General features: G+C 53.1%; 1 protein-coding gene across 6 annotated transcripts in view; it reads left to right on the top strand.

Annotated features, from left to right (window-relative positions):
* Nucleotides 1-1,533: 1,533 nt before the first annotated feature.
* Nucleotides 1,534-17,985, top strand: part of SEZ6L2 (seizure related 6 homolog like 2) — a 19,150-nt gene continuing 2,698 nt past the window's right edge. For 2 of the 6 annotated variants that reach the window (XM_007452755.1, XM_007452754.1), the window contains exons 1-12: nucleotides 1,534-1,837; nucleotides 2,751-2,882; nucleotides 4,485-4,574; nucleotides 4,917-5,056; nucleotides 5,342-5,543; nucleotides 9,902-10,087; nucleotides 10,904-11,072; nucleotides 11,712-11,875; nucleotides 13,601-13,801; nucleotides 14,255-14,393; nucleotides 15,234-15,430; nucleotides 15,550-15,744. In XM_007452755.1, coding sequence (XP_007452817.1) covers nucleotides 1,759-1,837; nucleotides 2,751-2,882; nucleotides 4,485-4,574; nucleotides 4,917-5,056; nucleotides 5,342-5,543; nucleotides 9,902-10,087; nucleotides 10,904-11,072; nucleotides 11,712-11,875; nucleotides 13,601-13,801; nucleotides 14,255-14,393; nucleotides 15,234-15,430; nucleotides 15,550-15,744 — 1,894 coding nt within the window. In that variant the 5' untranslated portion in view covers nucleotides 1,534-1,758. Of the gene's footprint in view, nucleotides 1,838-2,750; nucleotides 2,883-4,274; nucleotides 4,575-4,916; nucleotides 5,057-5,341; nucleotides 5,544-9,901; nucleotides 10,088-10,903; nucleotides 11,073-11,711; nucleotides 11,876-13,600; nucleotides 13,802-14,254; nucleotides 14,394-15,233; nucleotides 15,431-15,549; nucleotides 15,745-17,985 lie in introns of all 6 variants that reach the window. The other 4 variants (XM_007452752.1, XM_007452751.1, XM_007452753.1 and 1 more) reach the window with 3 other exon arrangements.

Raw genomic sequence — 17,985 nt, 5'->3', positions numbered from 1 at the left:
TCTTTCCCTCCCCGCTCTGCCTTTCCTTCTAGCTTCCCCGGACAGCAGTTCCTACCCCACCTGGACCCGCAGCCCTGGGAACCGCAACCAGCAGTCCTCTGCAGCGACTTCTCTCTCCTTCCTCCCCCTCTCTCCTTCCTGCCCTCGCTTCTCTCTCGACCCGACCCACGGGTTCTCTCTCTCTCTCTCCCCCCTCCCCCACTCGCTCCTTCCTTGTCCCCCACTCACCCTGACGTCACCCTCCCCACAGTCTTCTCAGCTTAGCTACCCCCGCCCTCGCCCAGTGGCCACCGCAACTCAGCCGGGTTGGGGGTGTCGTCTCCGGATTTGCCTCCCCCGGCCCCGACGGGGCGCCACGTGGGGCTCAGGGGGCACAGCGCCAACCTCCAGCGCCCCGCAATGCGAAAAGAAAGGGCGGGGCCTGAGAGGGGCGTGGTAAGTAAGGGGCGGGGCGAGCGCGCGAACTGATGGGCAAGACCTGCGCTCGCAGACTGCGGACAGGGACGCTGCGGCCTGTCCGTGGGTCAGCCGATCCTTCGACCAGTCGGCCTGTGACTCCACCTCCCCCATTCGCCTTCACAAGAGCCAACCCCCGGCGGGAGCCCGATTGATAATGAAGGCGGCTTCAGCCAATCGCCTGCAGTGCCGCGGGCCGGGCCATCTCAGGCGGGGCCGAGAAGCGCTGTCCTCTCTGGTGGTGCTGAAAAGGGCTCTCCAGCGGTCTTGCGAGATGAGACCAGGAGGAAAAGAATTAAAGTTGAAGCCGCCAGGCAGCTGGCTGGGGTCATGTAGTACGTAAGAGGAGGGATCTCCCCGCCCCAGATCCTGGCCTGTCACCCCTTAGACTTCTCACAAACGTAGGAACTTGTCATTCTTCTGGAGGAGGATGTAGCGCATTCCACATGAGCTTCTCTGAAAGGGTATGGAAGAGGGCCGGGGGCATGTTGGGGGCGCTGAGCAAGCGCAAACCCAGCTATGCTGCCCCTCAACACCCTGGGAAGAGAACATTCAGTTTCCAGATGTGCTGGAATTGTTGGGGGAGGGGGCATAATTACTGCTGGGACCAGAGTTGCCTTCGCTTCCCCTAGGGGCCGTGGGAGTGAGGATTACGACCCTGGCTCATGTGGTCCCTCCTTCTTCCATCTGCACTTCCTCCTCCTCCCTCCCCCCACAGCCCCCAAATAAATCCCAAGCCCCTCCCTTCGCCCGTCCCCAGGATCTGACGTGGGCTCGACACCTTTCTCAGCTCTCCCTCCCGCAGCTCCAGTGCCCGAGCCTCGGCTCTCCAGGTTCTGCAACCCCCTCCTCTCCCCGCCAAGCCCCATTAGAGCACAGTAGGGACCCTCCCTATCCTCGACGCCACCCTAGGTCCCCGGAAGCTGTTTTGCCTCGACCCACTCCCCCAGCTTAGAATCCAGCCAGCCTGGCGGACCCAGGTGCCTGAGCCAGAGGGTAATCCAGGCGACCCAGCTCCTTCGCCCTTCTTGGCCCCACCCGCTGCAGCCGGAGCCGCGCCCCCTCTCCCGCAGACAGGAGAGCAGAGGACAGAGGAGACTGGCCAAAGAGGGGTGGGCTCCAGGCAACCCCCCCCAGCCCAGTTCTGCCCCTCCGTCCCAAAGGCAGAGACATTGTCTCCCTTGCTAACTGCCAGTAGGAAAAAAAAAAAAAATTAATAGGAAAGATAAAAGAAGACGGAGGAAAGGTGACGGCTAGATTATTTAGGAGAGGCGCAGAGGAGAGAAATTGGTGTGAGTCGCCATGGGGACTCCCAGGGCCCAGCATCCACCACCTCCCCAGCTGCTGTTCCTAATTCTGCTGAGCTGTCCCTGGATTCAGGGTAAGGACTTGGGTGCGTGGGGGTGGGCCCCCGGGAAGGCCCCCAGCTGGGTCCTATACCTTCCTTTCTCTGAACATCCTGCGCCTTCTGAGCTCCTGGGGGAGGGGAGGGGCACAGCTGACGGAGAAGGGGCAAGCCAGGGCTTTCCAGCTTGCACCTGGAGCCCCTAACCCCATATATTGAGGAGGTGGGGAAATTAATGAGGGGAGCTTTTAGCAGCGTCTCAGGGGTTAAATCCAGGAAGAAGGGCTGGGGACGTTGTGGCGGGGCGGGGTGGGGGGGATGTCTGCGGAGGCGGCAGAAGCAGGCCGGGTACCAGGGTGGGAGATGGAGGTGCCGGGAGAGATGCCAGGCGCAGCACACACAAATATTCTTGGACGTATGGACAAAGACAGATGAACAGAGGCAGTGCTCAGAGGCCAGATATTCAATCCCCAACTCTGACCCCCCAGCGAGACTCCAGGGAAGGGGGCAGAGACTGCAGAGAAAGAGAGGGAGGGAGGGAGGGAGGACCACACTGCAGAGACAGAAACCCAGAGGAAAAGCTGGACACTGCAGAAGCAAGGGCTGGGAGGTGCTGCCAGACCCTCCGCAGAGGCCCGGGGTTGGGGGGAGAGCATCACTGAGGGGAAAATGAAGGTAGCTCCCTGCCTCTTCTCTGCCCTGCTGGCTCTGTCCGAGGTGCTCACCGAAGGCCCACACAGCCTGGGGGAAAAGGGAGAGAGGAAGGGGTAGGAGTGTGATGGGCAGCTGGGAGCCCCTCCTCCAATCTTGGCTCTCAGCCCAGTCTGGGACCCTCTGAGCTCCTGCTGGCCCAGCTGACTGAGGAGAGAATAAGAGCTCTGGAAAAGATCTTTCTGGAGAAGGAAGGAGTGTGGGGCAGTGGAAGAGCTCGCACAACTTCATCTCCCAGGTCTGCCCCTGAAGGAGGAGGAGGCACTGCCGGAGCCTGGAAACGAGACCCCCACCGTAGCCTCTGAGGCCTTGGCAGAGCTGCTCCATGGGGCCCTGCTGAGGAGAGGCCCAGAAATGGGCTACCTGCCGGGTGAGGCCCCCAGAGTGGCAGGAGCAACATAGAGGCAGAGGGAGGGACATTAATTCAGGCAGATGGGGAGCCAGGCCAGTGAAATTCAGAGAGACAGAGAGAGATGGTTCGAGAGAGTCAAAACTGGACATAGACAGTCAGAGAGCCAGAGAAATTGAGGTAGAATGATCAAGAAACAGCACAGAAAAACAGACAGAGAGAAAGACAGATGGAAACTCAGAGAGCCAGAATCAGAGATAGAGTGGAAAAGAGATACAGAAAGAGAGAGAAATGCAGAGATTAGTAGATCTAGAATCATAAAATCAGAGAGGGATAAGAATACTAAACATAGACCAAGAGTTCTAGAGAGTGCAAAAGAAAAGGAGGAAAGAGAAAGGGGTAACCGGGAGAGAGAGCCAGATCTGAATGGGGAGACAGAGAGAGAAGCTCAAGGAGACTGTCAGAGTGGAAGGACCTGGACAGAGAGAAGAAAAGAAGGGGCTGGGGGGCAGGCTGTGGAAGCCTTGGGAGGAGGGGGGCAGTTTGGGTGGGGAGGGGAGAGGTGGGGGTCCTGCGCCTCGTGGGGGAGGTCTTTTGGGTTCAGTGGGGAACTCGCAGTGTCTCTTAGCCCTGATCCCCAACCGAGGCCCATCAATGTGCTCCTCCTGCTTCCTGACTTCCCTCGCACTGTCCCAGGATCTGATCCAGACCCCACACTAGCCACCCCTCCAGCCGGCCAGACTCTTGCAGCACCCTCCCTGCCACGGGCCACTGAACCGGGCACAGGGTAATTCAGGCAGATGGGGAGCCAGGCCAGTGAAATTCAGAGAGACAGAGAGAGATGGTTCGAGAGAGTCAAAACTGGACATAGACAGTCAGAGAGCCAGAGAAATTGAGGTAGAATGATCAAGAAACAGCACAGAAAAACAGACAGAGAGAAAGACAGATGGAAACTCAGAGAGCCAGAATCAGAGATAGAGTGGAAAAGAGATACAGAAAGAGAGAGAAATGCAGAGATTAGTAGATCTAGAATCATAAAATCAGAGAGGGATAAGAATACTAAACATAGACCAAGAGTTCTAGAGAGTGCAAAAGAAAAGGAGGAAAGAGAAAGGGGTAACCGGGAGAGAGAGCCAGATCTGAATGGGGAGACAGAGAGAGAAGCTCAAGGAGACTGTCAGAGTGGAAGGACCTGGACAGAGAGAAGAAAAGAAGGGGCTGGGGGGCAGGCTGTGGAAGCCTTGGGAGGAGGGGGGCAGTTTGGGTGGGGAGGGGAGAGGTGGGGGTCCTGCGCCTCGTGGGGGAGGTCTTTTGGGTTCAGTGGGGAACTCGCAGTGTCTCTTAGCCCTGATCCCCAACCGAGGCCCATCAATGTGCTCCTCCTGCTTCCTGACTTCCCTCGCACTGTCCCAGGATCTGATCCAGACCCCACACTAGCCACCCCTCCAGCCGGCCAGACTCTTGCAGCACCCTCCCTGCCACGGGCCACTGAACCGGGCACAGGGCCTCTGACAACAGCCGTAACCCCTAAGGAGGGCAGGGGGGCAGGCCCCACCGCGCCGGAGCTGCTGACCCCGCCCCCAGGAACTACGGCCCCGCCCCTTCCCGGTCCCGCCTCCCCAGGCCCGCCCCTCGGGCCTGAGGGAGGAGAGGAGGAGACCACGACCACCATCATCACCACGACAACTGTCACCACGACGGTGACCAGCCCAGGTGAGGCGATTGAAAGGGGATGTGGGAGAAGAGGAAGGTGTGGATGGGGGAGAGGCTGCCGGGAACGTGTGGAAGAAGAAGGGGTCTAGCTGGGAGAGGGCCTTCTGCTTAATTATAATAAAGGCTAGCGTTGATACACCCTTACTATGTGCCAGCACTGTTCTATGTGTTTTATGTCTTATGACAGTTGAGGAAGGGAGTTCTGGGCACAGATGGGAGAGTGAGCATTGGATAAAGATGGTGAGGGGTGCTGGGGAGAAGACAGATGAGAACCCCCAGGGTTACTTGGCTGGGAGGGCAAGAACAGAGATTCTCTCAACCCCAGCGCTTATATCTCTTTAGTTCTGTGTAATAACAACATCTCCGAAGGTGAAGGGCATGTGGAGTCTCCAGATTTAGGGAGCGCGGCCAGCCGAACCTTGGGGCTCCTGGACTGCACATACAGCATCCATGTCTACCCTGGCTACGGCATTGAGATCCAGGTAACTGGACTTAAGCATATGATTGTGAAACCTCCCAGCCCTTCCCTCTGGGCCCAGGGGTGTGCACAGGTTGGGCCTAGGAGCCAGAGAACTTGTTTTCTGACTCAGATGGACCTATTTTCTGAGGATCTCACAGACTCTCCTAAAGTTCTACAACTTGGCCAACGTTACCGTGGTTCTTGGTCTGCTACATACAGGGAAAAGGAAGGCAAGGGGCGGGGGAGCTTAGGGGGCGTCACACACCCCGGCTGACTTCCCTGGCGGGTCTGGGTCTGGCTTCTTTAGGTGCAGACGCTGAACCTGTCTCGGGAGGAGGAACTCCTGGTGCTGGCTGGTGGGGGGTCCCCAGGACTGGCCCCCCGACTCCTGGCTAATTCCTCCATGCTGGGAGAAGGACAGGTGCTTCGGAGTCCAACCAACAGGCTGCTCCTGCACTTCCAGAGCCCACGGGTCCCAAGGGGTGGTGGCTTCAGGATCCACTATCAGGGTGAGGAGCTCGGAGTGCTGGTGGGAGGGCAGGGGCCACACTGGGCACAGGGAACATCTTCAGGAGCCTTCTAAGCACAGGGTAATGTTGGGGCCTTTTCCTCCTGACTAGGACCATGGGGGGCAGAATCCTCGGAGGAGACCTATACACACTTATCTCACACACTCACAGACCTGTGCCTGGGTGTGCACACATCCAAGTGACAATTCATCCATTCACTCAGCAAATGTTTACTGAATGCCCACTTCATACAGGCCCTGTGTTATCCTTGGGGAGAAGAATAAACAAGCCAGATGTAAAGGGAACTCAGAATCTAGGTAGGGAGATGGACAAATAATCAGGATGATTATAATTCAGTGAGATAAAGACCCCCATCCCTATGATGGAGGAACCACTGTCAGAGAGAACAAATATCAAAGGGACCTAAATTTCTCCTATAAGGAATATGGGGACACCTCCTTGGAGGAGGTGATGACTAAGCTGACACCTAAGATGAGTTAGCTAGGGGAAGGGTGGGAGGGAGAGAAAGAGGAAGGCAGATGTCTAGATGGATGGAAAAACACATTCCAAGACCCAGAGAGGAGAAAAAAATGTGACCCCCTTGAGGAGTTGAGGTAATTCAGCATGGAAGATAGAATTGTCTTAGCTGTGTGACCTGGGGTGAGTTACTTAACCTTTCTGTGCCACATTGTCTTATCTGAAAAATGGGGATCATAATACTTACTTTGTGGTATTATTAGGAAGATCAAATGAATCAATACACGTCAAGTGCTTAAAATAGTGTCTGGTACACAGTGAGGGCTCGAAAATGTCAGTCATTGCTATTACAGTAAAGCACAGAAAGTGCTGGGGAAGTAGGCTAAGAGGCTAGACTGGGAGGTAGGTTGTATTTGGATGACAAAGGGCCTTACCAGCTTCAGTGAGGAGTCCTTGGACTACTTTATCCTGCAAGGGAGGAGGAGACACTTTGAAATGTTTTAAGCAAGACAGTGACAGGCTCAGATTTGTGACCTAAAAAGATCCTGCTGACTTCTGGGGGTAGGAAAGAGGGGATGTATCTGCGCATGCTTGCATTTGCAAGCACCCACCCACAGACAGCCTACACACACGTGTACATCCATATTTGCCTGTGTGTATGGAAACCTTCCCGCGATGCAATGTACATTCTAGCATACACGTGTACATGAGGCAAGGGGCCCAGCCCAAGGTCCCATTCCAGACACTGCTGCCATCTCCAAAGTCCCTTCCTTTGCTCAGAGACAGAGAGGGAACTGTGTGTTGGGCCAGTGTCCCCTTCACTTCACCTCATGGCCTTGTTGCCCGCTTGTGAGCTCTGCTGACACCAGATCCCTTGTGACTTTATCCAGGACACAGACAACCCGTATCCCTTCCTCACACACTCTCCAGCCTCTCCTGAGGCCTCTGCTCTAGACTTGCCCCAGGAGATAAGGCATGCACGGTGGAGGTGCCCAGCAGCAGACCTACTCGTGGAGAGACCAGTGAGCCGGGGAACATGTAGTTGGTGGTCAGGGCCCGGTTGTTGGGGAGCAAGGGCAAGCCCTGAAGGCCCAGGGCTGAGGGCTGGGCTTCAGATATTATAGGATGGCTTCCTGCTGGCTCCTTTAAGCAGGCACTTCCCTAGGGCATTGAAAATAGGACTCTTTAGACAAACTGGAACATTTGAGGAAGCAGGGCTATTGCATAAATGGGCCTTCATTACCTGCCCCTGTCTTCCCTGCTCTGCAGCTTCTGCAGCCACCTTTGGGACGGAGGCCCTGTTTAAGCCCTTCCCGATTTGCACTAGCTGGGCCCTCCAGTCCACAGTGGCCTCATTAGCTTCTCTGGAAGGTCGAAGGCTCCATCACCCCTCACCCAAAGTCCAGCAAACTTTCCCATTTACAAAACTCTTTCATCAACTCTTGTTTTGGTTGCTTCTCACAGCAGCCCTGGGGGTGGCCATTGTCAACTCCATCTCTAAGAGGAAGAAAAAGCCTCAAAGCTTATATGGATTGCTCAGCCACCAGCAAATTCATTGCAGAGTCAGAAGTCAGATCCCCAAGTCCCTGACCACCTGGTCATTTATTAATTGAAGCTGAGGGGCGGGCGGTTAACATTTTCTGAGTACTTTCTATGTTCCAGGTGCTTGATTCCAGGTTTCTTTTCTTTAAGGCCAATCCTCAATGATAGGAATTGTTACTGCCATTTACAGATGAAAGGTGAAGTCACCTGCTCAAGGCCATACAGCTAATAAGTTGTGAAACTAGAACTGGAACTTAGGTCTGCCCATCTCCAAATCCAGTGCTCTTTGTACTGTTCCACATTGCCTCTTGGTGGCATCAATTGATCAGCTAGGCTAGGTTTTCAGGAGACAAAATAAAAAACATTTGATTCAGTCTCATAACGGCAATAGGCAGGTGTTAATGTGATGATAAAATTATGCATGTGGATTGTGTATAGGCAAAAAAAAAAAGAAAACTAACTCTGTGGGAAAGGGGAGGGGTCAGGAAGACTTCCTGGAGGTGGTGGTACTTAAGTTACTCCTTGAAAGATGAGAAAAAGTGAGAAGAGAGCCTTTCAGGTAGGGGAAATTATGTGGAAAAATATGGAAGAGGGACGGTAAGGAGTCACAGAACTGTATCGTGTAAGATATATGGGCTGTGGTGCTGAGAACTGAAGCTGGATGGACTGGGCTGGAACTGGTTGTGGAAGGGGCTTGAATGTCAATCTAAAGCATTCAGACTTGATTCTGTTGGCCTTGGAGAGCCATCACAGAGGCTAAAGTTTATTCAAATCACTGTGCGGTTTTTTGGTTTTTTTTTTGTTTATTTGTTTGTTTTGTCCACTGCTCGGCTTGCAGGATCTTAGTTCCCTGACCAAGGATTGAACCCCTGCCCGGCAGTGGAATCGCCAAGTCCTAACCACTGGACCGCCAGGGAATTCCTAAATCCCTGTGTTCTAAGAGGCTGTTTTTATGTCTATCTTAGTAGACCATGAACTCCTGAAGGCAAGGCCTCAGTCTTTTTCACCTCTGACCCTAGGACCCAGCCAAGGAAATGCTTGTTGAATTTTGAAACAGGGAGAGGCCAGGTCTCTTACAGAATCACTCAGGACTGGAGAGTCAGAAAAAGCAAAGGCTCAGGCAAGCTGGACCCTCTGCTAACCAGAGCCTGCCCCTCGTACAAGACCCAGCTTCAATGTACTTCCTCCAGGAAGCCCTTCTTAATGAACTCTGCCTAGTCTTAGACACACAGAGCTCTGTCAGGATCAAGTTCAGAGTCTATCACTGATTACCAAGTCACTTTCTATTTGTTTGTTTTATCTCATATGTTTCCGCAAGAATTTCAGGAGGCTTTCAAAAAAGAATGCAAACGATAAGATTAAATACAATAAGCAAGAGGGAGCTCCCTGGCAGTCCAGTGGTTAGGACTCCATGCTCTCACTGCCAAGGGCCAGGGTTCGATCCCTGGTTGGGGAATTAAAATCCCACAAACCGTGTGGCGCAGCCAAAAAAAAAAAAGAAGAAGAATTGGCACCAGATAATGCTTATTAAATTTGAAAAAAATAGAATGTGGATAGTCAGGCCATTGTTACTAGGGACAAGCCTCAACCTGGTTCTGGGCTTCCTAGCAGCCAGTATGAAAAGAGAGATTACACAGTTCTCATTGCAGGAAAAAAGACAAACCAGTTCCTTAAAGAAAGCAAAGCTTTCCCTAGCACTTCACTTTCACTGGGGGATTCATTTAGGGGACACTGGGTATTAAGGTCTTTAATGACAGAATAGTCTGTTTCTAAAGGAGTTTCTTGTGACTCCTCTGGATGAAAGCTGAGGGTATAATACCACAGTGACACCTCAGTGGAAGAAAGTCTGTGTGTGTGGAGGGGAGAAAATGATCTGAGGCACTTAATAACTTGGAGCCTCAATTTCCACCCCTGGAAAGTGGGTCACAGCCTTTCTCTGACTACCTCAAAAGCACTGCGTGAACTCATTTTGAAAGCTGAACAAGCGCTGCAAATACTATTTGCTATTATTAGAGCTGAATGGGGTTCAGAGTGGTCAATTGATTTGCCTGAGTTCACACAGTAAATGGGTGCTATGGTCCAAAACTTCTTTGAGGCTCAGGTTTCTCATCTATAAAATGGGGGCCAAAGTGGGTAGATTACAAAGATTAGGGGAGATAAGGGATGTTGACATTACCTCTTCATGAGACAGGGTGTCCATGTAAGGACTCCAGTATGGAGCCAGTTTGTGCCCTGGAGAGTGAGGGGGACCTGGAAAGAGGGGAGGAAATGCTGGGGAACCAGTGAGAGAGGATGGCCTGGGAGAGTGAATCCTCTTTCTCCTGCCCTGCCTGATCCAGCCTACCTCTTGAGCTGCGGCTTCCCTTCCCGGCCAGCCCATGGGGATGTGAGTGTGACAGACCTTCACCCTGGAGGCACTGCCACCTTCCACTGTGATTCGGGCTACCAGCTGCAGGGTGAGGAGACCCTCATCTGCCTCAATGGTACCCGGCCAGCCTGGAGCAGTGAACCCCCCAGCTGCGTGGGTGAGTCTCTACCACAATAGGTGTGGTTTTCTGTCCTGGGAGCGCCACTGGAGGGTCCTACCTTGGGGGTCTCTATCTTTGGGAACACCCATCTTGAAGGGGTTTTTACCCTGAAGAGTCCCTATCCTGAGGTCTCCATTTGGAGCTCTTCACCCTGAGGGTCTCAATCCTTGGAGTCTCCATCCTCGGGGTGGGGGGGCTCTCCATCTGGGGAAGTGCCACCTCGGGGTGGGGGTGGGGGGGTTCCTTCTTTTCTTTTTTTTTTGGCCGTGCCGCATGGCTTGTGGGAATTTAGGTCCCTGACCAGGGATCAAACCCGTGCCCCCTGCAGTGGAAGCGCAGAGTCCTAACCACTGGACCACCAGGGAATTCCTGGAGGGCTCCCATTTGGGGAGTCACCATTCTGGAGGTCCCTGCTTTTGGAGACTCCTCATCCTAGAGGAAACCATTCTTGGGGTCTATATCTGGGGGTGTCTATCCTGGAGAGTCTTCATCCTGGGATCCTCTCCTGAGTATTTTCCATCTGAGAGCTTCAGTTTGGGGGACTTCCCTATAACTCCCCACCCCAGGGTGTCCACGTCTGGGGAGTCTTCATTTTGATGGAATCTCCGTCCTGGGGGTGGGGGTGTCCATCCTAGGGTTTTTCTATTCCAAGGCTTGTTCTTCACCTGGTAGTGGCCTGAAAAAAGTCCTGGGGTGAGCCTGTAGGGCAGAGGTCTTCCCAAGGCCAGGTCCCAGGCAAAGGTGTGGGTGCAATAGCTCTGCAGATGGGAAAAGGACAAGTCACCTTAACCTGCCCCCCCACACCGTCCACAGCATCCTGTGGTGGCACCATCCACAATGCTACACTTGGCCGCATCGTGTCCCCTGAGCCTGGGGGAGCTGCAGGGCCCAACCTCACCTGCCGTTGGGTCATCGAAGCAGCTGAGGGACGCCGGCTGCACCTACACTTTGAGAGAGTCTCCCTGGATGAGGACAACGACCGGTGAGGGTCTGGGCCTTGCGTCAGAGGTCCTCACTTCAAGGAAATAGGGAGGCTGCAATAGATAGTCAGACAGACGCGGGGGGAATCCCAGTTGGGATCTATGTCAAATGTAGGTTAGTCCTTCCCCTTTCTTAGGCAGTATAGCTGTGCAAACTGAGACAAATCACTTAACCTCTCTGTGCTTCAGTTTTCTCATCTGTAGAATGGAGATAATAGTACCTCCCTCTTAAGGTTTCTGTGAGGACAAATGCATTAAGATATGTAAAGTGCTTGGAATGGTGCCTAGCACACGGTAAGCACTATAAATGTGTTTGCCATCGTCATCATCATTATTCTCACTCTTTATTTAAAAAACTGGTATCCCAGCTCTGACATTAGTTGCTATGTGTAGCTGGACAGGTTACTTACTCTTTCTGTGCCTCAATTTTCTCATCTATAAAATGAGGGATAATAATAGTATCTAACTCAAGGGTTCTTGTGAGAATTAAGTGAGATAAAATGTGTAAAATCTTAGAAGAGTACATGGCATATAGTTAATGTTTGAAAATAATAGCTACGAAATTAAGTTAGGAGAGCAGGCAAGAGGTGAGGCAGCTTCTGAGGGGAAGCTGAGCTCCTGGCCACCTCTGTCCATCCCAGGCTGATGGTGCGCTCAGGGGGCAGTCCCCTATCCCCGGTGATCTATGACTCGGACATGGATGATGTCCCAGAGCGGGGTCTCATCAGTGATGCCCAGTCCCTCTATGTGGAGCTGCTTTCAGAGACACCTGCCAATCCCCTGCTGCTAAGCCTCCGATTTGAAGGTAACTGCCCTTCCCCTGAGGCCCCACCTGCCGCACCTTCCCCTCTTCCTACGCCCAGGCATGGTCACAAGCACATAACCCATCTCTGCTTATCTCCACGTTTGGATTCCTGAAAATTGACTTGTCTCCCCATCCCAAATCGACAAGGACACATTCTAATTCCCTGAGGTGGTCTTTTCTACTTAAGTTTCAGGTGTGGCTGGATCCAGGTACACAGCCAAGAGACCAGTTACTTAAATCTCTCCATTCTTTCCTCTCGGTTGGCTTCATTCTCAGGCAGACTCTCAGTCTGTTGTGTACCTAGCAGTTACAGATTTACATACCAACAACTTTAGTAACTACATCAGAGAGAAAGCATACCACTTTCCTAAGAGCTTTAACAAAAATGCCAAGAAAGGCTTTCATTGCCCTGGCTTAGGTCATCTATCTATGCCTGAGCCAATCACTGTAGCTAGGGGCAGGTGGTGTTATGATTGGCAGATCCACATCACATGGCCATCCCTGGTTGGCTCCAACTGAATCTCATGGACTGGAAGTAGGGAGGACATGTGACCCAAAATGAAAATAGGAGTGCTGTTAACAGACAAAGGGGACTAGATGCTGGATAGGTAGGAAGGAAGGAAGTCAGTGATCATGGGAGGAGGCATTTAAACTGGGACTTACAGGATAGAGAGAATTTTAAAAGAGGAAGATTGGGAATGAGCATCTCAGGTGAAAGGAACAGTGTGAGCAACAGTAAAGAGGTAGAGAAAAGCCTGTTATGTTTGGGAAACAGAGAGTTTCACTGTGGCTGGAGCAGAGGATTTGTGTAAACAGCAGCAGGAAAGAGACAAAGAAAGTAAAATGCTCAGAGATGGGAGGGGCTAGTTTCTGGTATGAATCAAGGGAGAAAGGGAATTGGCACTTGGCCCTGATGGATGCATAGGATTTGGACATGACACCTTATCAGGTTAAGTAATGGTGAAACAGGACAGTGGATCTGAAAAATAAATTGCATTTTAGATTCTGAGAGTGCAAAGAGAATTTCTAGGTTTGAGGCCTGTCTCCATGGTTGTGGGCCACTGCTGCTCCATGGGCTTCAGACTCTTTCTGTATCATAGGCACCTGAGCCTTACCTGAGTCTAAGATATGATCAGATGGGCAAAAACTAAGACACTCTACAAATGTTAATTTTTTTGCTGACTTAGACCAAAGTTAAAACTGAGTAGCTTTTGTGTTTGCCTCACTTTTGGATTCTAGCCACAGTATGGATAATCAGGGTTGATCAGAAACCAACGGTTATTTTTGAGGAGCGAACACACCTACATGAGCCAGGTCTCCAAAGGCACCGTTTTCCCCCACTCCACTGCAGCTTCCAGAGCCAAGTATCTCTGGCTGGGCATCAAGGAATCTGGGCTTGAGGTCTGGTTCTGCCACTGCCCTACTGTGTGACATGGAGCACATGGCTTTTTGTCTGTGGACCTAGTGTCCTCATCTGTAGAATAGTGGCTGGGACTTGACTGACCTTGGGGTTTCTGTCCAGAGGCCGGGGAGCTAACATAAATATGTGAATGAGGAATGTTAGGGTTTGGGGGAAACTGGAAAGTGAAAGCTAAGCCCAAAGGCTTTCCATTTTAAATAGCCCACTGGGGGGCCAAACCACACTGGAATTCAGCCTGGTTCCCCAGTCTGAGATCCCTGGAGGCCTGTCCTAATGCTTAATTCCTGTGACTGACTCCTCTCTAGCCTTTGAGGAAGATCGCTGCTTTGCCCCCTTCCTGGCACATGGCAATGTCACCACCACGGACCCTGAATACCGCCCAGGGGCACTGGCCACCTTCTCGTGCCTCCCAGGATATGCCCTGGAGCCCCCTGGCCCCCCCAATGCCATCGAATGTGTGGATCCCACAGAACCCCACTGGAATGACACAGAGCCAGCCTGCAAGGGTGAGCCTGCCACCTTCCCCGCCTCCCCAGGACATCCTTCAGTTCACAGACTACCCCCTGAGCTGGGGATCCTAGGAAGGCCGTTCAGGAAGGAGAACCTAGTAAACTCAGGATCAATCTCTGTCCCTTTCAGAGGCTTAGTTTTCTTAGCTGAGTAGTTGATGGGCTTGTTACAGAGTTCAGGGGTCATAACCCAAATATCTTCAAGAGCTAGATTGGGCTAAGTCATGGACTGGGTGGTGATGCATAGGCTGGAGACTGGGTGGGGTTAGTTAAGAGTGGGGCTGGGGATTGGACACAACAGGACTAGACGTGGCAAGAATCAGGTGGGTAATAGATAATAGGAAACCGGGGAGGCAGTCTGGTGCACACAGTTGGGAGTGGTGAGGATCGTAGCAAAATAGAGACTGCATGCCCACCTGGGTCCTGAATCTGACACCCTTTCTATCCTAGCCATGTGTGGAGGGGAGCTGTCAGAGCCAGCTGGTGTGGTCCTCTCTCCGGATTGGCCCCAGAGCTATAGCCCCGGCCAGGATTGCGTGTGGGGTCTGCATGTCCAGGAAGAGAAGCGCATCTTGCTTCAAGTTGAGATGTATGTTTGGGTACTGCAGAGGGTGCAATGGGTGTGGGCTCAGCCAAGTGTGGTATGACAATGCACTGGCCTGCATTATGAGCCTGGCTGGCTCGAGTGTCTACACGAGATTCAGTGAATATATGTTCGGATGAAAGAAGTGGCTAAGGATTCAGGATAGGGGTGTGGGACATCAGGTAGGCCCAGGTACAAATCACTTATTGGTCAGGCAACCTTGGACAAGTAAATGGGGTAATGCAGCCTTCCTTGGGGACCATTGTGAAAAAGGGGCTCTGGCCTGAAGTCTCACTCTTTGGCTGTTTCTGAGGCCCCCCTGGAGTGATTTCCAGGGACCCAGGCCCAAGCTGCTGCATCAGCAGCATCACACAAGGTGGGCATGGGTGTGGGGGAAATCCAGTGAGCTACTTTGGTGTGAGGTGGTCATGTGCCTGGACAGAACCAGAAGTGGGCGTGGCTCAAAAAGCATGTACTCTGGTTGGGGCCTAGAGTTGGGCTGGGTGCTAATGAGCATGGTCTGTGATTGGCCAGAGCTGGAGTTGAGCCTGGCTGTGCGTCACCTGGTGATGGAGGAGGGACTGGGAAGTGGGAGGCGTCAACAATGATCAGGGTTGGGGATTGGGAAGCAGGAGCCGAGAGGAGCCACAGACCAAATGGAACCTGGAGCGACTAGCGTGGAGGAGAAGCCCATAACTGATCCAAACTGAGGCCTGGGATAGGAGAATGTAGGGCGGGACTGGAGAGTAGGTAAGGTTGCTAATGAGCTGAGTTAGTGATTGGGCAGAACCAGATGGAAGGGGCCGATCGTAACCCAGCCCTCATGTCTGGTCCCACTCCCTCCAGCTTGAATGTGCGCGAAGGGGATATGCTGACACTGTTCGATGGGGACGGTCCCAGCGCCCGAGTCCTGGCCCAGCTGCGAGGGCCTCAACCGCGCCGCCGCCTCCTCTCCTCTGGGCCCGACCTCACGCTGCAGTTCCAGGCACCGCCCGGACCTCCAAACCCGGGCCTGGGCCAGGGTTTCGTGTTGCACTTCAAAGGTACCGAGGCCTAGGGTCCCGAGATGGGAAGGGGTCCCGCAGGTCAGAAAGGCCCCCGAGGCTGGAAGGGCGCCCTGGGTCGCAGGACAGCCTCCAAACTCGCCGTCTCTCCCCTGCAGAGGTCCCGAGGAACGACACGTGCCCCGAGCTGCCGCCCCCGGAATGGGGCTGGAGGACGGCTTCCCACGGGGACCTGATCCGGGGCACTGTGCTTACTTATCAGTGCGAGCCTGGCTATGAGCTGCTTGGGTCGGACATTCTCACCTGCCAGTGGGACCTGTCCTGGAGCGCAGCGCCGCCCGCCTGCCGAAAGAGTGAGCCCGGGCCCCGCCCTAATCCTCTCGTGGCTCCGCCCCTGCCCACCTGGGTTTCACGGCTCTGCTTGGGCTCCGCCCACCCCCTATGCGCCCCGCCTCCGTATCTTCTTGTTCCCGCCCCTGTTCTGTCTGGACCCATCCCTTCGCTCAAGGTCCTGCCTAGATCTTCCTCAGGCCCCAACCATATGTCCAGTGGGTTCCACTCCTCTGTTCCTCAGTGTCCCGAAACTGTACCCTCTGGTCCCCACTCTCATCTTCCCAGGGCTGCAGCCCTTTCTCTTGCACTGTTCTGGGTCCTGAACCTGGTTCTTCTGGGTTCCTCCCCCATCGTCTCCTGGCCCTGCCTCTGCCCAGTCTGAGTCCCGCCTCCCTGCCCCGCCCCCCCCGCCCCCCGCCCCACCGTCTCTTTTCTTGTTCTAGGCCTTGCTCCAGTCTCTCAGTCCCCAACCCTTGACATGGGGAGTCACTTTGCAGGGGCCTAGGCTTGTCAGAGAACTCGGTTTATTTTTTTTTATTTACTTTTATTTTTTTAATAAATTTATTTATTTATTCATTCATTTTTTTTTTTTTTTGCTGAGTTGGGTCTTTGTTGCTGCACGAGGGCTTTCTCTAGTTGCAGCCAGCGGGGGATACTCTTCGTTATCCTGCGGTGTGCAGTCTTCTCATTGCGGTGGCTTCTCTTGATGCGGAGCATGGGCTCTAGGCTTCTGGGCTTCCGTAGTTGTGGCTTGTGGGCTCTAGAGCACAGGCTCAGTAGTTGTGGCGCACGGGCTTAGTTGCTCTGCGGCACGTGGGATCTTCCCGGACCAGGGCTCGAACCCATGTCCCCTGCATTGGCAGACGGATTCTTAACCACTGCACCACCAGGGAAGCCCGCCGGTTCATTTTAATTCCGTTATTAAAGTCCCATGATGTGTTGGGGCTGGAGTTATGCGGAGGTGTTGGGGACTCTCCCTACCCTGACAGAGCTCACAGTCTGGGACAGGGACAAATACTTAACTCAGGATATTAGAGTGGTAACCGCTGGGTGACTTCAGGCAACATACGCTGGGTGACTTCAGGCAAGGTACTTAACATCTCTGAGGCTTTGGCTTCTTCCTCAGTGAAGCAGGAATAGAGGATTGTGAAAAGCAAATGAAAAGCTTTTCAGGTTAGTGCCTGGTGCAGGTAAACAATGAGTAAGTAGTAGTTGCTATAAGTATGAAGAAGGGCTGTAGGAAGAGGGGTGGGTTAATTGTCCCAAGGATAGGGCAGGAGATTTCACAGAGGAGGTGACATTCCAAGGAGCTGGGAGAATTTATCTTTTAGAAGAGCAGAAAGGGTGGCATCTTGTCACATCCTCCAAATTTCTGGAAGCCTGTCACCAGGATATGGGATTGTAGGTCTTTCACCTGGCCCCTAGGAGCAACGGTGGGACCAATGAGGATAAGTTTCAGGAAGCCAGATTCGGACTGGACACAAGGAAAACTTTCTAGTTGACACAGCTCCCCATTCCTGGAAGGAGTCACAGGATGTCCAATCTGGAACCCAGACCGCACAGGGTGGGGACAAGAAGGGAAGGAAGCAGGGCCCAGAGGGGATAGGGCGTGGCCCAGCTGCCCAAGACTCAGTAGGGAACCTGCCCAAGGCAGCACATGGAGCCTTCAGCTGAGCTGAGCCCTAAGTCTCTGAATCTCAGCCCAGTGCTCCCTGGCTGTGACCCTGAACAGTTCCAACTTTGCCACTCCCTGCCTGAGTGACCATAGACCAGTCATTTGACTGCCCTGAGCCCTGAGCCCCAAGGGAGGTGATAATGACGCTGACCTCTCGAGATCATCAGGGTATATGATATCATGTTTGTAAAACATTTTAACGAGGTGCCTTGCGCAGGTCTATATATAAGAAATGGCTTTGATTGGGATTCTTCCACAGCAAGGTTGTAAACAAATGCCCGCAGAGGCCAGGCAGGCAATACAAGTGAGCAGAATGGGCTGGGGATGATGGGAATGAGGGGAGCAGAAGGTCTGGGCCCCTCTGAAGAGGGCAGCTGCTCTTCTGCTGCTGATTTGCCATGCAGGGCTGACACAGTTGGGATTTAGCTGGTTTGCTCTGGTTGAGTGGTTCAATATTTCAAATTTCACCCTAGGATGGGGGCCCAGGTTGCCCCAAACGTTCTGTTTTCTGGAAGAAACCTGCTATGTGAAATGCATTGAATTTTAAGTTTTCCAACTCCTGCTCTGTTCATTCTGAGGAAAGAGT

This window comes from Lipotes vexillifer, unplaced genomic scaffold (genome assembly GCF_000442215.2).
Source record: "Lipotes vexillifer unplaced genomic scaffold, Lipotes_vexillifer_v1.1 scaffold426, whole genome shotgun sequence".
NCBI classification, from domain to species: domain Eukaryota; kingdom Metazoa; phylum Chordata; class Mammalia; order Artiodactyla; family Lipotidae; genus Lipotes; species Lipotes vexillifer.
This window is presented reverse-complemented; position numbering and strand designations above follow the sequence as displayed.